This window comes from Lampetra fluviatilis, chromosome 41, assembly GCF_964198595.1.
Source record: "Lampetra fluviatilis chromosome 41, kcLamFluv1.1, whole genome shotgun sequence".
Taxonomy (NCBI): Eukaryota; Metazoa; Chordata; class Hyperoartia; order Petromyzontiformes; family Petromyzontidae; genus Lampetra; species Lampetra fluviatilis.
The window spans coordinates 3825544-3846226 of record NC_136315.1 but is presented as its reverse complement, the minus strand read 5'-3'; the positions used below and the strand labels follow the sequence as shown (position 1 = coordinate 3846226).

Below are 20683 nucleotides of genomic sequence, written 5' to 3'. Positions count from 1 at the left end.
CAAGCCCAAACGGATATTGAACATCTCAATATCAAAATAACAAGGAACACAACTCGTGAATATGCATGGATTTTGTAACGCTTTCCAACACGTGCTTGTCCTTCAGTGTTTTTTAACCAGCGATAACATTAGCTCTCGCACCCGTGTGCACACGCTGCAATGAAACAATAGGAGCTTGCACAGAGCTCTCTCTGCCTGGGGAAGGTTCGCGAATCACTCCTTGATCAACCTGGGCCCTCATTTTGAACATCCAAGCCCCAAACGGCAACAGAACTTTGCGCGAAAGTTCCAATCGTGTCGGGAGATTTATCTTGCAAAAATCGTTACAGACATACGGGACACGGCAAATTCATTATCACTTTTCAATTTGGTTGGAAGGCATTAATGTTTCTATATTTTTTTTTATCAAAATCGAGGATTGTACAGATTGAGCAGCAGTGGTTTTCTTCAAAAGTTCTAATTCTCGTGGGACATATCCCAGCTCTTGGGTAGGTATCCAGTGGTGGTGGCCGGCCCCATGGGAGCCTTGAGCAAGGATTATTTGCGACCCGCCCCAGCGCGCTTATAAACTCCCAGCGATATGACGAGAGAGCGAGATCTAGACGTGGGACAGAGGTGTTGTAATATTGGAGGCAGCTTGAGATGCAGCGAAGTGCGACAGATGTTAACAAAGACGGATACGAACAAGGTCTAGATGAGATCATCTTTTCACGTTATTCGGGGTTGAGATTGTTTTTATTAGGCTCGTAGCTCACGTTCGTTTCTCCGCCATAATTTCTCGTGAATTTTTGGGCCCCCTCTTAACGCACAGCGATGGCACCTGTCAAGGTAAGAGCGTTGTTTTGGTTGCTTTTTCACTCGTAGAGGCAGACACTGCCGAGCGACAACGTTCCGATTCAACTGGCACCCGGGGGGAGGAGGGTAAGCCATCGGTGGTGGTCGGGTGGTGAAAAGAGCACAGCCGCCGCCAAGTGCGCAGTTGTTCGATTCCCGTCGCTTGTCAGACTGACGGAATGAAAGAGCTACGGCTGGGTCCAGTACGTCTTTACGACCGGTGCCATTCCCACCAGGCACACGTTCTGGGCGCGTCTGACTTCCCCCAGAGCATCTTATAATCCGGCGAATACGGTAATCATCAAGAGTAGGTTATTTTGTGCGCCAGTGCAATAGCCCGTGGCCCACAATTAAGATATATTCATATAAATTTCACAACACGTGGCTACAATGTTCACAAGAAAAATATTTTTCGCCAAAACGCCACCATTATCCACATCGCGAGCGACGGCGCTTGAAATCCGCAGTGCGCGCCGTGTTTCAGCCACTCCCTTAGAGATGTCGTCAAAGTCATCTTCTTGGTTCTTTCGGTAAAGTCACATAGAAGGGAAATAATAAAAATAAAACATAAAATAATTCTCACGACGTTTCGGCCACAACGCAAGCAGCCGTCCTCAGGTGAAGAACAGGTCTGTCGAAAAGACAGTCTGACAGACCTATTCTTCACCTGAGGACGGCTGCTTGCATTGTGGCCGAAACGTCGTGAGAATTATTTTATTATGTTTTATTTGTATTATTTCCATTCCACGTGACTTTACCGAAAGAACCAAGAAGATGAATCCCTGCAGTCACGAAAGCTTTAAATCGAAAAATGTCGTCAAAGCTTAATATTTACACCGTTCTTCCTGTGCAGTCCACATCGAGATGCCCAGTCCACCAAATTTGTGACCGTGCTGTTGGCACACATCGGCCTACTCTCGTTTCAAATAACGTAACAGGATCTTAAACGTCCGCCGTGAAGCAGACCCCGTGGGTATTCATTTAAAGGTTTAATCCACCCGCAGTATGAACGTGCGTGGGCCAATGGTCCCACACCGCTGCCTCTGCAGTAAAGTGGCGAATTCGCGAGCGCTGGGGCACACGTCGCCTCGAAGATGTGAATCTGGTCCAACATACGGTCCAACTGCAGTGGCAGGAGAAAAGAAACCTTGATGTTCTGCAGGTGGGAAGGGAGGGGGGGCCTGTAGCGCATATCGAGTACTGCATTGCAAGTCGGCCGGTTGGCTGATTATGACTAATAACAGGCAGCGAATTTTTAAGTGATAAATATATGCACATGACAGAGCCCTTTTGTCAATCCGCTGTTGGGCCACGTGAGGTTATTTGATTACACTTGGGCAAGCTGGGGTGTACAGATGTGGAGAGAGGGGTGGCGTATAGAAGTACAGTACAAGAAAGGACTTTGCTGCACACCACAAAGCCTCGGAGCAGCTGCTTAGCACGGAGTTGCAGGCGATTTAAGCCGTGCGATTTGATTGCCCTGGCGTGGTGGATCCCGGCTAAACACCCCCCCCCCTTTCAAGAGGGCCGGCTTAAATAACTCAACGTCGATTCATCACCAGTAACTTCCACTGGTAGCGAGAGGCAATTAGAATGACTCTTCAATAAATCATACAATGCATCAATCCATAAGAAACTCTAAACTCTAAGCTAAACAATGCGTGCATTGAATCGCCGCCTGCATGTAGAACTTGTTTCGCACCGTACGTAACCAACCTTGCGAATGGTAGGCGCGGGCTAAGGACAGCAAACTAAACACGAAAAGCAGTTTTGTAAGAACTGGCATTTTTCAATCCCGTGAAAGTTGTAATGTTTCCACGCGAATCCCTGCAGCTGCCCAAGGTCTGTGCTGCTGCCGCCGCTGGCACCTTCATCGCAATATTAAGAGAATCGATTATTCGTGAATTGAATCTTGACCCTGAATTGCGACAATTCAAATCATGGGGGAAAGGGAGGGGGTAGGTGAATCGTGACACCCTTGCAACTCGGTGAAGTCCAACATTTCACGGGTCGTGCTCAAAACATGGGGTGATGTGGCACCTACTCCCCCCCACCCCCCCCCCAGTCAAGTTACAGCAATGTGCACATCCCTCTATCTGTACAGCATTCCACATTCACACATAGAACTAAACTAAAAAACTATTTTTATTTTACCATGTAAGGCTCACTTTGCTATGTAGCTCATTTTCAGTAGCGACCCGGCCACAAATGATAGCTCAGCTGATTATCATGTGGAAATTTCTAGCAGCCGAATACTCTAAACGCACGTTGTTTCTAAATGCGGAGAGGAAAACTGCAGAGCCCGGAGAAAAATCCACACCATCACGGTGAGAGACATGCAAACTACGAATACACAGGCGTCAGGGTCGGGATCGAACTCACGACTTCCTGTATACCAGACGAGGTAGTTAACATCTCACCACCGTGGCGGCCTGGCACGTCGTGGAATCATGTGGGATCGTGACAACTTGGAAATGCCTCCGTGCAGCGGTGGATTAATCGCGGCCGATGATGATGATTTTGCTTGCGGGGGCGGGGCAACACTCTGCACTGTCATCTCCTGGCACCACCTCGCAGTCCTGTGCCTACAACACCTAGCAAGCCCTCGTGGTCACCAGTCCCAAGTGCTAACCAAGCTGGGCTCTGCTTAGCTTGAGATTTGATGGGATCGGACGCATTCATGGCGATTTGTTCAGAGGCAAATAGGTGCGAATTGTATTCTTTTAGTCTGCAGAAATCGGCCCTTGTTCTGAACTGATATATTTTTTTTATCTCTTCAGCACATTTATACTCGATGTAAGAGTGCACCCGCTTGAGTACAAATTCTTTAGTTGCCCTAGGAGATGTAGGATGTACTTTGTACATGCACAGACATTTTTGCCAATCCACTGCTGGACGAACGAAACAACCCAGGCCATGCCGACCATACTTCACCACGTTGGGCCAGTGCAGGTTGGCAAAGGTGGCAAGTTTTGCTGGCAACTGATTGGTAATGATGGTCGCCAATCCAAAAACTATCCAGGCTCAAATTCCTGCTTAGCTTCCAAGATCTTACATGAACGGACGTAGAGGTTCGTATTAATGTCGCAGCCCAAACAGGTGGGTTTTCAGAGCCGAAACAACGTCAAGTATTCTCTCTCTAGAGCAGAGAAACAAATACTGTACCGCCGCAAACTCCACAAGTATTATCAGGCTGATAATACAAAACCGATTGAGAGCTCGCTCTGAGCGAACCGCTCGTATAAACGTTACTCTGCGTTGCTGTTGGTGTTTTGGCGAATATCTGCATGCAAGCAGTCTTGTAGCTTACATGCTGAGGTTGCGTCCATGGCCGTCCCATCTGCGTTTCAAGCTTCGATAAGGAAACCCCCCCCCCTCCCAATACGCACGGATTGTGCGTCGCATTTCCAAAGTGCGTTCGCCCTCGTAAGTATTTATTTGGCGTTAGCGTGACATTACAGACTGCATAATGAGATGATGTTGCACTGCGGGTGTCTTGTAACGTAGCGAGATGACGCCAACAGGGGGGGGGAGCGCGACGTGTGACATCATCACCTTGGCCGAAAAGGCTCGCCCATGATCGGCTGTGGTTTTAATTGCCATGCTTTAGGACGTGGCGATTTTTTTGGACGGCTTTATTCCAACATTTGATTTTATATTGAACCATTTTTTGTTAAGAGAGCTATCGTGACCTCATCTTAAAGGCAGATGGACAGACGCACAGCGCTTTCGACCAGAGTTGGCAGGCGTGAGGACTGTCAAGTGACTTTCCATAGCATGGTACTACGATGCCGATGTTTTAAAAGGTATGCGAAGTGGCACTGCAGCGATGGCACCAAAGCTCCATTGCACTGCTCCTGACCGTCGCTTGAGATTTGACGGCTTATAACCAAATCAGCCTTAATGCACCTTTCTCGGAAGCCGAAAAGCATCAAGCCTGGTTCGGTGTTCAGAGACTGGCCAGAAATCCCAGGTGTTGTGGGCTTTGGGCTGCGAGGTGGTGAAAAGATGGCAGCACTGCAGGTGGAATCAATCCTCGTTTTATTTTATTAATTAGTTTTGTCGGTTTGCGGAGAACACATCCAAAGGTCCAAAATGCAGAACTTTTCATTGTTACCCCCTCCCTGCGTGTGGGATTTACCTGGATACACCGGTTTCCTACTACAAGCCAAAAAGAAAATGGAACGTGTCAAATATCCCAATGCAAGACCCTCCCCGAAATAGTTTTTTTCAAATGCGGCAAGGCTCTCCTGGGTAAAAGAATCGTGAGGTTCACCTTTTGTTCTGACATTAACGAAGCTTGAAACCGCACACCCGGTACCCCCCGCAACACACAGCCCTGGGAGTAATTACAAGCAACCAAAATCTGTTCGTTGTTGGGGTGGGGGGTAAAAACTCTTAAATAAACCCCCTGGTACGCCCCCATGTTCTATGATGACGACGACGACCCATGCAGCCACGATTTTGACGGAGTTCCTGCGCTCCCGGCACCAGCCACGGCATGTTAACATCAACGGTGGCCACCTAACACTTTTCATTTTCTCTACCTCCGCAGCATCCGCACTGTGCTGAAGCTTTAGGCCCTGCAGCACCCATGGCCATCGGCAGAGAATGAAGAGCACTTGGCAACGATTAACAGCACAGCGGTGAAATCGTAGAAAATAAATACAATCAGCCTGCTCCTATTGTCCTCTATTTTTAGATACAAATACTGAAAGCTTGGCGATTATACGTTTTGCCAGTTGGGCAGTTCCGCACAGTTGTTACGTCAAAAACAAGTAGATTACCATTTTGCTAATTAAAAAGAAAACATGAAAATGCACGTAGACAGTTGCTGTCAAGGTGATAGTAAAAAAGAAAAATCGAACAATGTAATGAGATGAAAATCCAGCTACTTGTTTCTGACATGACATCGGTGGAATCGTCCAGTTGCATCGTTTCAATAAACAGACCCGTTGCTTGCTACGCTTTTGCGCGTCCCTCCTTCTATACAATGCACGTCGTAAAAACACTCCGTTTTATTTTTCTCACGTATAATAACTGGCACAGCGGGGAAGGGGAACGCGGTCTGATAACTGCCATCAAGGTCGTCATTTTTTTTTTTACAAATGCTAATGTTTTTCAGTGTCGAACAAACGGCGAAGTTGATGGCTCACAACGGCGCTCTGCACAAAAGCGAGATAAAGCCGCGTAGAAAAAAACAAATCTTCCTACACAGCTTGGCAAACGGGAAAAAGAATAGTTTTTCTATGGCAATTCGACGACGCACGTCAGGCACAGCAACAACAAACAAGAAAAAAATTCCGAGTTCCTTTTTTCCGCCCTCCTTCATTTAAATCTCCCATTTTTTAAAGTTTTACATTTTTGCAGAAATTTTCACGCGACAGTGTTCACCGCGTCGCTTGCAAAAATCGAAATCGGACGTATGTCTAACCGCGGGCGTAAACCGAGCGAGGTTCCGAGCGTCAACCGCACGGGGGCCCCCCACGTGCCATTAAGTGAAGGTCAGTCCTGAAACAGGAAGTGAGGTTGCCCCGAGTCTTCCGTCCGCAGCGTCAGGATCTCGCACCCCGTCTCCGTGACAAGGAGCGTGTGCTCGAACTGCGAGGAGCGTTTCCCGTCCTTGGTGACGGCCGTCCACTCGTCCGGCCATGTCTCGTCTTGCCAGGTGCCTGCGGCGGGAGGGAAACGCAACTGATCGCGCGCGCACGACCTCCTTGTGAAAACACAACGGTGGTCGCAACCCATTTGTTTGTTTTCACATCACGAGCACAGGTCAATAATGGGCCCGGTTTTTCCCTCCACATTTAGGGTCATGCATTTAGACTTATTCGGCTGCGACACACTTACACGTGACAAGCCACTTTGCTGAGCCATCATTTGTAGCCAGATCGCTTCTGAAATTGGAGCTATATAGCGCGGCAGCAGAGGTCGCAAACGGGTTTTGATTCCTTACCCGTACCCGGCCGCACCAGGGTCGAAAACGGGTACCCGTACCCTACCCGATACCCGGCTACCCGTACCCGGCAGGGTATCGGGTAGGGTACGGGTACCCGATTGTGACCTCTGGGATGAAGCCATGTTGCAGGCGTGGGTGGGTTGATTCTACGAACTTGAATTGTGAGAAGAGACAAGACGTTGGGAAATGAGTGACAAACGGTGACTCACCAGTGACTCACGGCCTACCCGTACCCGGCCGCACCAGGGTCGCAAACGGGTACCCGTACCCGGCCGGGTACCCGTACCCGGCCGGGTACGGGTAGTCGGTTATCGGGTAGGGCACGGGTATCGGGTACCCGGTTGTGACCTCTGCTCGGCAGGCCTTACCTGGATAAAATAACCAATTGTAGTTTGCGGATTGTGCCAGAAAACGGGCCTCACCTTCTGAGATCATGGGCTCGATGGTAAACACGTGTCCAGGCTTCATCACTCCCACTGCCTTGTTCTCTGGAGGGCGACACAGGAACACACTTGTACCAGACGCGTGACCCCGTGACCCCCCCCCTCCCTAACCTCACTGGTCATAGGAATTGTATCCTCGTAGGAATTAAGAGTTGTAAAAAGTAAGAGATTCAGGCAACCAATTTTAATACTTGATGGAAAATGATGGGGAGCTTATCAGACAGTTTTAGAAGTGAATACGGATCAGGAACAAATTATAGTCATAATAATACACACAAAATGTGATCTCCAAGCAGCAGAATGTGCAGTGTGTCATGCACAAAATAATCATTAGCGCCATTCTGTAGAATATTAGTCGCACAATAGAAACGCTACGTCTCCTTCATATATCTGTCCACACAAGAAATATTAAATCTTTTTTTACACGCAGAACCCATCGGTCCGTGTATTATATAATGTATACGTCTTAAGACCCATATCTTCAAGAGTGGGTCCTGGCAGTTCAACAGCACTGACTCAAGCAAGCATGGCCTTTGCTGATGAGACATGTTGCTTGTACGGACTCAATGGCTGCTGAAATTATGCACTCCCACAAGGCCGTAGGCTGACTGACTTTGTAAAAACAAATTTAACGTGGAGAGACGAGACACATCAAGGAGATATTGTCCACCCATCTACGCTGGTGTTTATAGTATAGCTCGGTGGGCCTGGGGAAGATCAGCGTGTTGGCTAGTGTGGCTAGCAGGGTGGCGATCGTGCGAGCCGTACTTGAGTAGTGGGGCACGTTAGGCGCGGTGTGGAAGAGGCGATGGATGCCGTGGCCGCAGTAACTCCGCACCACCGAGAAGCCGTGCACCTGCGCGTGTCTCTGGATCACGTTGCCGATGTCACGGTAACGCGTGCCCGGCTTAACTGTGAACACGTAATACACATGCGGATTACACACAAAGACGCAGATCCCCGTGCAAGCTGACAGGTGCTCGCTAACTTGCACTCGTCCCCACACCCTATGAAGGCCAACATGTCACACAAGAGAGGGTGGTGTGGCTGGCAACACACCACAGCTGCATGTCCTGGGTCTCAACTAAGGCCAACTCGGCCTAAAGTGATTACTTTGTGCAGTTTATCAGCATCGGCACTGGGTGGAGATGGTGCCATTCACACCACCCGTTTACGAGCCATGCTGGCATTAATAAGTTGTCACGCGAAAGACCAGAATAGTCTCTCTTGCAAGAGTGACCTGGCGTTATGGCTGGGCCATCTTAATCTCCCTGGTGCTAATGTTCAGACACAGCACGAGGTACTCATTCTAGGCTAGGTTTGACGTACGAGATGCCCAAGGTAGGCGTACGCGAGATTCAAACGTCACTTTCCACTGATGCTAGCCATGACTGGGAATCGAACTTAGGCTGTACGGTTCAACTAGTCAACGCGACACGACTCAACGTGTCATCACAAGCCATCGCTGCGAGCTAGCGAGCAGCTCCGTCGTGTGCCGAGAGGTCCATGCATGACGGCGGCGCGCTGACCTTCGTCGATGGCCTGCATGAGGCACTCGAAGGAGACCTGCACGAGCTTGCGGGACGCCGCGTCCACGTTCCCCACGAAGAACGTCTCGTTGAGGTCCCCGTGGAAGCCGTTGTGGTACACCGTGATGTCGACTGCGGCGAGGAACGCGCGCGGCAAGCGAACAGAACACAAAAGACGGCCACGTTAACAAAGGAGGCGCACGCGGCGAAAACCGCGGTTGACCCGTGGGTTACCCGTGGGCGAGTTAGATGGGTTTTCAGGGTCGCTGCGCTTGTGACAAAAAATAAAAAACTTTACGAGTTAAATTTTTATTTAAAGCTTTCATGACTGCAGGGATTCATATTATTGGTTCTTTCGGTAAAGTCACGTAGAAGGGAAACAATAAAATAATAAAAATATAAAACAATAAAATTCTCACGACGTTTCGACTGCAACACAAGCAATCATCATCAGGTGTGCAATCCACAGCAAGAAAATTTTAATAACTTTACGAGTGCGCGCTCATTTAATCATTAGCTGGCTCTTCAAGTAGTCTCGGGTCAGCGACTCGGAGCCTGCGTGACCCATGCACGGCAGCAAGGAAAACCGATTGCTTTAACAAACAAAATTTTAAAAACTGCGTTCTATCTCTTCACCTCCATGCTACATAGGAGGGTAATACGTGTGTTTTTTGTAGCTTGATTCACAAATGTTTTGTGTGAGCTGTGTTTATTTTATCCGAGCCAAGGACCCTCGCCCCGCACCCGTGACCCCCAGACGATCGAGAGTTGACCGTACCCCCCACAACTGCATTGATACGGGAGAGTGCGCGACTGGCAGATCCTACCATCTACAAAAATAACTCACGATATCCGTGCAGCCATCCGCGAAGAAACGGCAACAGAATGGATTTGCTGCAAATAACCCATCACTTCTGGGTGATCATTTAACAGGTTACCCCTCTCTATCCACGGATGAAGTCAGATAATAGGAAGACATTTGCCATATACAGTGAGTCCTTAAAACCAACGTGGGTGAATGAACCGTATCCAGAACATTGAGGGATGGGGGTGCTTTAAAGTGGGACTCAAAAAAATGTAAAATAAAAAAATTTAAAGTAAAAAATTTGAAAATGTTGCAAAGCAGTGCTCTCTTGTCATGTATGGATAAAGTTGATCTATTTTTAAGATAAGCGGTGCAGACGGAAAAATGGGGCCCGGGGAGAAGGGATGGACTCTGCATACAACACCACCTCCCTGTCAACACACGGTAATCACTGCTCCTGGGAGAGAACAAGAATGACAAACTTGGGCATTGCGTTTGTGTTATTTTATTTCCGGTTCTGTTTGGTTATATTATTGACCCCCCCCCCCACTCCGCCTTCTTCCATCGTCTTGCAGTCCCCCATAAATACACCGCTGCCGATCGTTACCCCGAACACGGTAGGGCCGTGAGCCCAGACGCCCCCCGGTTGGTCCCCAATCTTGAGGGTGTATCGCTCCGGGTTTGGTTCACGTTATTTGCTCCCTCTTCGAAATCTACTCTGTATTCTTGACATATAAATAAATAAATCGCTTGCCGACGAGCGGTACCAGCTCAGCGCTCTGACCTCTGAGCCACTTTCGCTGCAGCTTTACACGTTCGTATGTATCGTGGCATTGCGAAGCGCACGTACGCACACATCAAGCATTATCCATCAGGGGGTTATTCCTAAACGAAGCTCGAGGTTTTTGGAGAAAACGTTCGGCCCCCCCGGCGGATTTGCCGGCACAGATCATGACCGTGCCGCACGGAACGCCCCGTCTCACCGTTGAGGATGTCGCCCTCCACCAGCGGACGATGGTCGGGGATGCCGTGGCAGATGACCTCGTTCACGGAGGTGCAGCACGACTTGGGGAAGTTGTAGTAGTTGAGCGGCGACGGGTAGCAGCGGCGCTCCATGCAGGCCTGGCCCCCCGGTGCGAAACGACGGACAAGCGGCCACCGCCGTCAATAGCATAACACCACCACGACAACAACAATGGGCAACAGCGACGGTCGTTATCGAAGACGATGTTTTGTATTTTTATTCCCCAATTTATTGCGCCGCGGTGGCGAGATGTTAACCACCCCGCCTGGTATACAGGAGGTCGTGGGTTCGATCCCGACCCTGGAGTTTGTATGTTTGTATGTTCTCCGGCCTCTTTTCCACACAACAGGGGCGATGCACTTTCCCACCCCCATGTCCCGCTAGAGAACGTAAAACTTTTAGCATGACAGTCAAAACTGATCATTATTTAAATTCGCGGAGTTTAGACAAATTAAGTGGAGAACCAAATTTGACACGAGTTTTATTTGGCGCAGTCATTGGTGACCAGACTGACACCACCAACTCGCTGCACCTGCAAACCCACTTAAATCACGACTCGGTCGATGCGAGTCGATGTGTCTCTATGCGAGTCGATGTGTCTCTATGTAAGTCCATGTGTCTCTATGTAAGTCCATGTGTCTCTATGTAAGTCTATGTGTCTCTATGTAAGTCGATGTGTCTCTATGTAAGTCTACGTATCGCTATGTAAGTCTACGTATCGCTATGTAAGTCCATGTGTCTCTATATAAGTCTATGTGTCTCTATGTAAGTCGATGTGTCTCTATGTAAGTCCATGTGTCTCTATGTAAGTCTATGTGTCTCTATGTAAGTCCATGTGTCTCTATGTAAGTCCATGTGTCTCTATGTAAGTCCATGTGTCTCTATGTAAGTCTATGTGTCTCTATGTAAGTCCATGTCTCTATGTAAGTCTATGTGTCTCTATGTAAGTCGATGTGTCTCTATGTAAGTCGATGTGTCTCTATGTAAGTCTATGTGTCTCTGTGCAAGTCTACGTATCTCTGTAAGTCTATGTGTCTCTCCCTATGCAAGTCTACGTATCTCTATGCAAGTCTATGTGTCTCTATGTAAGTCTATGTCTCGCTCTATGCAAGTCTATGTGTCTCTATGTAAGTTTATGTGTCTCTATGCAAGTCTATGTCTCGCTCTATGCAAGTCTACGTATCGCTATGTAAGTCTACGTGTCCCGATGCAAGTCTACGTATCTCTATGTAAAAGTCTACGTGTCTCTGTGCGAGTCTACGTATCTCTATGCAAGTCTACGTATCTCTATGCAAGTCTACGTGTCTCTGTGCGAGTCTACGTATCTCTATGCAAGTCTACGTATCTCTATGCAAGTCTATGTGTCTCTATGCAAGTCTACGTATCTCTATGTAAGTCTATGTGTCTCTGTGCGAGTCACTCGTGACTGGACCGAAACCCATCAACTTGCTACACTTGAGAACCTGGTTTTCAGAATCAGAATATTTATTTACACTGTAGGAATCCGATGAGCTATAAAGCTCTTTTTTTTACAGATGTCCAGTAGGGGCGGGTCAGAACGTTACAACAACAAATAGAAAAACACAATAGAAGTGCAAAGTATATGAAAGGTAAACAAAAATCATTAAAAATATATACGATAAAGCCCACCGAGGTATTTACTTACTTTTCAGAAATGACCTGGCGACAAATGGTAGCTCTTGTGGAAATGTATAGCGGCAAAATAATAAGTAAATCATCCCTGGCAGCTGCCTGGATTCGAACCCAGGTTCCCAGGCGTGCCAGCTCAACGCTCTGGTCCTGCGAGACGCCAGACCACCTCGAACGGATAATCTTCACGCATATTCAACGGAGGCACACTTTAACTTCACGTGCAAAGGTTTTCGGCCGGTACATTACCACGTGCACGGCTTCATCAATCTCGTCCGTGGTGACGCCCGGCTTCACCATCTTCGCCGCAATGTCCAGCACCTCCCTGCCCAACTGCACGGAGCCACGCGAAATTCGCAAGCCACGGTCAGTCGGGTGGACACGGCACACGAGGCTGCCACCGTACGAGGCAAAAAGGTAACGCGTCCGTTTGATTTTTTTACGTGCCTTTTTGCATGCACGTGTAAAAGCGGCCGTGTAGAATTCACAAATAAAGCACGACAACCCGGGCGGCTGCACGAGTAATGAAAACGCATGTCAAGAGTACGATTGCGACGTGATCGGTCGTCCCCTCGTGCCTTGTACATCACGTGACATTCCCACACTGCCTGTATAACAGCTTTTTCCTCCAACTGCGTGTGCACGACCTTGTTTCAGACCACCAACCCAGCAGTCAATATTTGAACCATAATCCAATATTAAACCAATTATTTGAAGCGTTGAATAACCATTGCCCGAAACGCCACCTTGTTATATATATTTTATTTTAGGCGTTCAACATTTCTCTTCGATTCCGACAACTTAAAATACCTGCCCCCTGGACCCCACAGACCAAGGCGTGGCTAAAATCAAGACAACACGTGACACGCCCGCTGTGGCTACTACTGCAGCCGACAACGCACGCGGCGAACCGCGCTGGGTCTCCAATCGTGACATTTTAACGACCGCGAGGCGTCGGTCGCCGCACCTTGCAGGCGATGCGCATGCCCTCGATCTCGTCGGGAGAGAGCACCTTGATCTGCGTGCTACCTCTCATCTCCTTCTCCACCAGGGAGATTCCTGCAGCCAACACAAAACACATGCCCATCCTCGAATGACTCTTATGAATTGAGACGTTCAAAAGTTTATCCCCCCCATCACACAAAACAATTCTTTGGGGATGCTGCCATGGTATGATGGGTTAGCGTAAAGTTGAAACAATGGGAACGTTACAGAAACACAACCCCCCCACCCCGCAGCCTCCGTCCAGCCAGCAGAAAATATGGGTGGTGTAAATCGTGGGGAATGCCCACCTCTTCCAAGCTGTCTGGCCAGTGTGGTAGAGTAGGGGCCAAAATACTCTCGAGAGGAGCTTCTGAGCGCATAGAGGAGGCCTCCCTCCGTCCGCAGTGGCGTTGGCGAACAATCAATGGGCTGCACATTTATATATTTACCGATACCTTTATTAATTTATTAATTGGCACGATTTTTTAATGGGTAAAATACAATTTTACGACTGGCAATTTTACCACGAAAAGCCAGACTGTGTGCTTTTTTGGCCGTTAATTTTGTTACAGTTCCATCAAACAACACCGTACCTTGCGTGTGATTCGCGTAGTCTGGCCTTGAAATATCCTCCGGCACATCTTTCTTGAGGCTCTGTGGGGAGCGGCAGACAGGGAAATGAAGGCATTGAGCGGTAAGGGCAGTCGGTTGAACACATCGGTTCTGCCCTTTGGTTGCGACCTTCACCAGCACGTGTAGCAGGGGGCTTGCAATGAGTCACCCCACCCAGCGAGTAGAATAATTAGCATGACTTCGGATCAACCGTTCCAATTAAGAATCAATTACTGTTTTTTCGTTTTATTTGTATCAATCTCGTTCGTACTATTAGCCCCATCTCTCCCGTCTCGTGTGTAACATCTCATCTTTTCTTACACCGTTGTGTTGTACTGCATGCACAACGTACCAGGGGATAATAGGGTCGCAGCGTGCCCGTGTAGCGATACCAGGGCCACGGATCCGTGATCGGCGCTCCGGGAATATTTGCCGCATTGTTCTGTGCCTTCTCTTCCTCTGCACACACGCACGGATAAACACAGACACAAACATCTCACATTAGCCACATGCAATTGTGTCCTTGAAAATACTGTGTCCTGCTTGCAAAGGGTTTTTTTTTTGCGGGGTGGAACTGATGAAAAAAGTATATTGCAATCAAATAAAAAATCGTACTCCCGTGTGCAGGCTAATAATGTATTTTACACTACGTTCTCAATCTTTGCTGTCTCTCTCCGTTCCTCCTTCTTCTTGTGCTCAATCGACGCTTTCATTTTTTTTCTCTTCTTGCCGCCTCCACATTAAACAGTCACCTTCCTCACGAGTTTCCACTCCTCACCAAAAACTCACTTAAATTCATATGTACCAATGTTAATTCTTTATAAAGCCCCTTGTGGTTAATGCGCTATGTAAATTCCTTCAAGATAAGGTCATCAAACTTGTTTCAGATTAAAATGCTGTTGAGTTTGTACTCTGCCCATTTTTCGCGGGAAACCGCAGACAAGCGGGAAGGAAGCCAGAACCGGAGCTAACACATTCCTGCGGAGAGGGAGCTGGTAGGAACGTTGGGTTGCTCGGTCAATGGCCAGGGTCAACGGCGGCGTGGTGTATTCCGCAAATATACCCGACTGTGAGGGCGGGCACAAGCCGGAGTGAGTAGGCTAAACGTTGAGTTTTATAAGGGCACCACGGGGTGACCAGCCCCTCCCCACCCAGCCCCACCCCTCCCACCCCCCATTACTGATACGGCATGTGGAGGCTTTAATCCAGTAGTATATTTTGCAAAGGGCTGCACGGTTATTTTTCATTTATTGTTTTCATACACGTAACGTGGATTGGTCCTGTGTGAAAATGGATACGCCATACTTAAACATTCATAACGCACACCGAGTTAAGTGACCTTTTCTCAACAATGACAGAAGCCTATACGCGAGATTCATTATCTCTCTCGCGAGAGGGACCTGTGAAGGCCATGCATAATTTATACTCAGGTACCAACACACTGGTGGGTTGTTTTTGTGTGTGCGTGTGTGCACATCTGCTCACCGAAGACAAAAACTACCTTTGTTGTTCTGCGCTGTAATCGGGCATAGAACAACAATGCGGTGGTGTGGCCAGCACCAAGCCCAGCCCGCTGCCTTTTCCTCTCTCATGCTGCTGCTTAGATACAGTTCCACTTAATGATTTAAGGCTGAGTCAACCTCACGGAGGCTCAGGACAGGTTCAGATACCACCTGCCACTGATGTGATCCACGGCAGAGGATTGAACCCCAGTCGTCGTAGTTTTCCAGTGCAGTTTGAGAATCACTGAACCGCCACACCTCCAAAAACGCAAAGATCCCCCGAACATCTTTTGATAGACTGCTGAGACAAGTGCTCTTAGCGAGCATCTATTTAGGCCTGCACAGCTCACAAGCAGGGGGGATGTGGCCCATCCAAAAGGGGGGTGGTGTGACCACCTTTGTCTCCCCACAGCTGATGTATACACACTGCACCAGGTACAGTACTTATTCTTAGGTTTTTTCGGTAAAGTCACGTAGGTAAAAAATGTAAATGAATAAAAGTAAAATAAAACAAAATAAAAAATCACGACGTTTCGGAAGCAACACAAGCCTCCGTCTTCAGGTGGAACCGTCACAGCCACGACAGCTGTATCAAGTAAATGAGAGATCACAAGAAATACCACCCCGTATATATAATGGTTGAGGGGGGAAGGGCCAGGAACGGCACACTTTTTATTAATATGGTTTGTTTTATTTTACTTGTATTAATTTACATTTTTTACCTACGTGACTTTACCGAAAAAACCTAAGAATATGAATCCTTGCAGTCACGAAAGCTTCAAATCTAGAATTAGGTACAGTACTTGTTTAAGGCCGAGTTGACATAAGGGAGGCCCGGAACCTGTTCTATCGCTCGACACCGATGTTAGCCGTGGCCGAGAATTGAACTCAGATCATCGGGTGCACAGTGCCATGTGCGAACCACTGCACCACCGTTCCTTTTCCCCACTCCATCACACAGACAAAAATGCTGGGTGAGCAACACTGCTTCTCTAAATGCTTAGTCGGCAGTGCCATGTGCTAAAGTGTCAGGAGATCGGCTTTCAACAACACACTCTCGACACCACAGCTCTGCATTGCTCAATAACGTACACCACATTTCATGATGACGCGTTATCTCGCAGGCGTGGGCACATACCAACGGCGCGTGGCGCCCTAGCTCCAAATAAATGACTACCACCAGCCAATAGCAAAAAGGAATACATGTTTGCAAAAGCAATGTATTTGGGCAAGCACCCATTCAAATGTCAGCTGTCTAACAATGAATCGTGTATATGCAGTCTATTTGTCAATCCATAATTATAACCAGTAACTATAACAATAACGATTATACAAACTATTGTAATTTACAGCCCATCAGCAAATACACTGCAAGATGAAGAGTGATGGAGGATGTTTGACCATACTTCACCACATTGGTCCACATAGGTTAAAGGGGCGCCCAGGGCCGGTTCGGATACATTTCGTCACCGGTCTTTTATTAATTGGGAGATGGTGATGCCAATGACTGCCCTTCACTTATCCAGGAAAGCCTTGGCGAGTCTACTGACTCTTTCAGGAGGGTGCTGCTAAATTGGTGAAGACAACTCCTTAAATGTGTGTTCGGCTTCGTGTGGGAGGAAATTTGAGAAACAAGAGAAATCCAACCATGCACATATGTAAGGACAGTACGGCTCCCCGTGGCCGTACTAATTGACGCGACGGGCACTGACAGGGTTTCGTAAGGATAGCACGGAACCGAAGTGGTAAATAATCATTGAGACAGGGACAGACAGGCCCAGAAGAGGTGAAAGAGTTTCGATTTAGAGCTTTTGTGACTGCAGGGATTCATATTCATGGTTCTTTCGGTAAAGTCACTTGACTTTACCGAAAGAACCATGAATAGGTGAGAGAGTGTTCGGTGAAAAGGGGCGTGGCCGGGTCGAGGAGTGGATAAAAGCTGGCATGGAACAGGGCTCTGGGCTGTGGGGGAAATCAAGAAACTTATTGGAGAGTATATTTAGTATACTGATGATACTATATAGTTTATACTTTAGTTTTTTACGTGTTGTTTAGTTACTGCAGCTACATACTATTAACATTCCTTCCCTTTATTAATGCTACCCCTATCCCCTCCCTTTGATGCTGCTAATCCTGCATAATGCACGGGCATAATGACTTTGAAACCCCCCGCCCACCTCCTATGCATTTCACAAGTAGTACTAATCCCCCCTTCCAACCCAGCTTAAATATACGCTCCAAGCGTGGTGGTGTTTCATTCAGACTCTGTCTCCCCGACAGACCTGGTCTTCACCTGAGGACGGCTGCTTGCATTGTGGCCGAAACGTCGTGAGAAATATTTTATTATGTTTTATTTTTATTATTTTATTACTTCCCTTCTACGTGACTTTACCGAAAGAACCAAGAAGAAGAATCAAGAAACTGTCGTCACCGTCGTCGTCTTGAAGCGGGTCGTCTTCATCATCTTGGATCGGGCACCTTGTAGTCTTGGAAGGCTAGATTTAATATTGTCTCCGTGACTACTACCCGTCCGCTCCTGTGTAGCCAGCCAACTACATGGGGAGCGTCGCGTAGGGTCACAGAAGTTACCCAGCTGTATATAGTCAACTCGCGGTTACTCGTTAAATTATCAATGAGTCGGTGGACTTCATTCACAATAAATATACATATAACTGAACAAGACAATGTTTCCGAGAGCTACATTACACATACAAGGGGGCAACACTCAAAGGTTCACATATCCGGGACTCTGAACACCTGGTGTTCCTTGTTAAGTTTCCCATCCAAGTACTAACCAGGCTTAACCCTGCTTAATCTCCGAGATCCAATGATGGGCACAGCAGAGGTAAAACTGTCTAAGCGAATTTGACTTATTTTTTTAAATTTTGCTGCACTACCCCTTGGCTGTCCACAACACAGCACAGCCGCGCAGGTGAAGTACGACAATGTGGCGTGCATTGGTGGTCACCCGTCCAAGTACTATCCAGACTCAACGCCGCTCAGCTTCCAAGATCTGCAGAGATCAGGCGCATTTTGGGGAGATTTGCTCATATGAAGAAGAGCTGCCTCACTCACTCGCTTTCTTGTGCAGTTTCTTGTGGGCGTCCCAGCTGCCTTTGAAGCACTCCTGCCCACACACGACAGGCACCCAGGCAAAGAAAACCCTTCACATACACGTATGCAGCCCCCTTTTGGCAATCCAATGTTAGGTGAGGGCGTTCCCACATAGTGTGCGTTACAGTGTCAAAACAATCTGACGCGGCTTAACGAGCTCACATATTAGCTTGCATAAGCCTCCATACTCAAACGAACATTGGGTCCGTGATTCTCTTTGTCGGCGGCCGTGAGACAATGGTAGACATTCCACGTTTCCATGACGGGGTACAGTAATTCCACAGGAAGAGTAATGGTGACTTCTCTGTCATACTAATATTATTATTTATTAAATGACAACTCATCGACTCAATGGAAAGCAGCGAGTTCATCTTTCCTTGTATGATAGAATATTGATAATCCATCTTCGCAAGTCAAATTTTCTATTGAACGCAGAATAATAATTGACAGCCCTTTGTCCGCACCTCCGATGAGCACGGCTACGTACGGTGGGAAAAAAGTTCAACATGCATAGTCGATTCACTTCTTGATAAAGGCCTCCCCAATTCCACGTCGGTCGTGGAGGCTTGTGTGAACATAATTCACCACATTGGCCAGGGCAGGTTGGTTAACACAGGGAACCCCAGGACCAATTGAGATATCACTTGCCAGCGACGTCAATCGTTCCCGACAATTAAACTCAGGTCACCATGTTCTTTAACACGCCGTGCCAAGCACTGCGCCACCGCTCCACCCATCGCAATATAATTTTATGGTTGTCATGTCCTGCCCAAAAAAGCAATGCGGCAACACTCAACAACACTGGTGATCCTGAGCCGGTGTTGGAAATTCCACATTCGTATGATGGGAGGTAGTTATTCCACAAGACAACGTAACTATCCACAAAGTAGTCCTCATTGTGTTGACCCTAGAGTGCTAATGATAATAATGTGTTGCCCTCAACCCCCAAGCGGGAATTGAACTCAAACCCTTCCGAATTGAGAATTGTGTTGCAAAATTTGCGATTTTTGGCACTCGATGTATCCACTTTTCCGGTTTACCTGTGGTCAAAACATTGTCAAAACGACTGGGACGAGGACACAAGACTTAGCAGCTCTTCCAGGTGTACCTTGCTGATCACGTCAAGGAACATAAAGCATCACGCGAACTCCAGTCATCCTCCACAGCAGCGGATATTATTTTTTTTGGCTCAGCCGTCGAACAAATGACGCGCGCTTTCAGATGCGCTTCAGCGGCCGTCTGGAACGCTCTTCCGATATTAGGTTGCCCGCTGGGAGCTACGCACTTTTAACTCCTCTCGATTGAAAACTAATTTCTTTTCAACTGATTGTTGTCTTCAGTTTGGTGTCTTTGCCCCGCACCTCTGATTACATCACGGCTGGCTACGTACGGCGCGAAAGAAGTTCAACATACAGTGGTGGTGAACTTAAAGCCACTGGCGCTAGGCAATGTTAAGATTGAAAACTCATTTATTTAGAACTGCTGTTTTATATTGAGTTTGTTGTCCTTCCCCACACCTGATTATCACGATCGGCTCCGTACGGCGCGAAAGAAGTTCAACATACAAATGGTCACTGGCCTCATGTGCCAGGATTTCAGGTATGGATGTGCCAGTACTTGGCCTCGAAACGATTCAAGGCCCTCATACTACAACAATGCGTCTCCCTGACCAAGAAAAATCCGTGCAATGCAGCCCTGAAACCTTTGTATGAAATTCCACATTACTATGACAGGACCCATGTATGACGAACAGCACAGTTAATGTGTCACTCATGGAGGAGCGGTGGGTGCAGTGGTGAGATCACTGCGAACCAAGCCACCTGAATTAAAATCCCGGCACGCGATTCACATCAGCGGCAGTGGATTTATCTCTCGTGCCGGATCACGGCCAACGGTAAGAAAGGCAGTGCAACTCCACGGTCGTATGGCCGGGGCTGCCAGGTATGCACATGAAACGCGGTCACCTTCCACCAAAATCCACCAAGGCTGAGGCGTGTGAGCCCAGGCCTCGACTCAATGGGATTCCACCAACAAACCAACCCATCACCACCCAACCAACCAGCACCACCCACAAACAAACAACAACAACAACAACCTGCGAGCAGAAGAAAGATCCCTGCACGCCGAGCTTGATGCAGGTCGGGCACTGCAGCTTGGCGGCGTTGGCGCAGCCGGTCGTCTCGCAAGTGTGGCTCAGCACAGCGGCCATGGCGAGGCGAGCGAGGGG

The 20683-nt window shown here is 48.0% G+C and overlaps 2 protein-coding genes across 2 annotated transcripts in view; one reads left to right on the top strand and one right to left on the bottom strand.

The window, feature by feature from the left end:
• The window catches only part of ADH5 (alcohol dehydrogenase 5 (class III), chi polypeptide), a 17691-nt gene extending 11896 nt beyond the window's left edge, over positions 1-5795 (top strand). The window contains exon 9 of the mRNA XM_078875362.1: positions 5390-5795. Coding sequence (XP_078731488.1) covers positions 5390-5414 — 25 coding nt within the window. The 3' untranslated portion in view covers positions 5415-5795. The remainder of the gene's footprint in view (positions 1-5389) is intronic.
• Positions 4874-20683, bottom strand: METAP1 (methionyl aminopeptidase 1). Its single transcript, XM_078875361.1, has 11 exons — positions 20552-20683; positions 18418-18469; positions 14193-14299; positions 13822-13882; positions 13212-13303; positions 12494-12577; positions 10554-10692; positions 8766-8897; positions 8005-8148; positions 7216-7281; positions 4874-6506 (listed from the first exon to the last, which is right to left on the bottom strand). The coding sequence occupies exons 1-11, from the start codon at positions 20663-20665 to the stop codon at positions 6340-6342; spliced, it is 1158 nt and encodes a 385-aa protein (XP_078731487.1). The 5' UTR covers positions 20666-20683; the 3' UTR covers positions 4874-6339.

What these genes read in the sequence shown, in the direction of transcription:
- METAP1 (XM_078875361.1), bottom strand. Translation starts at nt 20,665, where the DNA reads ATGGCCGCTGTGCTGAGCCACACTTGCGAGACGACCGGCTGCGCCAAC. An exon ending in GCATGCGCATCGCCTGCAAG is followed by an intron (nt 12,578 to 13,211) that starts GTGCGGCGACCG and finishes GGCTCCGTGCAG; the next exon opens with TTGGGCAGGGAGGTGCTGGA. An exon ending in CATGCAGGCCATCGACGAAG is followed by an intron (nt 8,149 to 8,765) that starts GTCAGCGCGCCG and finishes ACGTGTTCACAG; the next exon opens with TTAAGCCGGGCACGCGTTAC.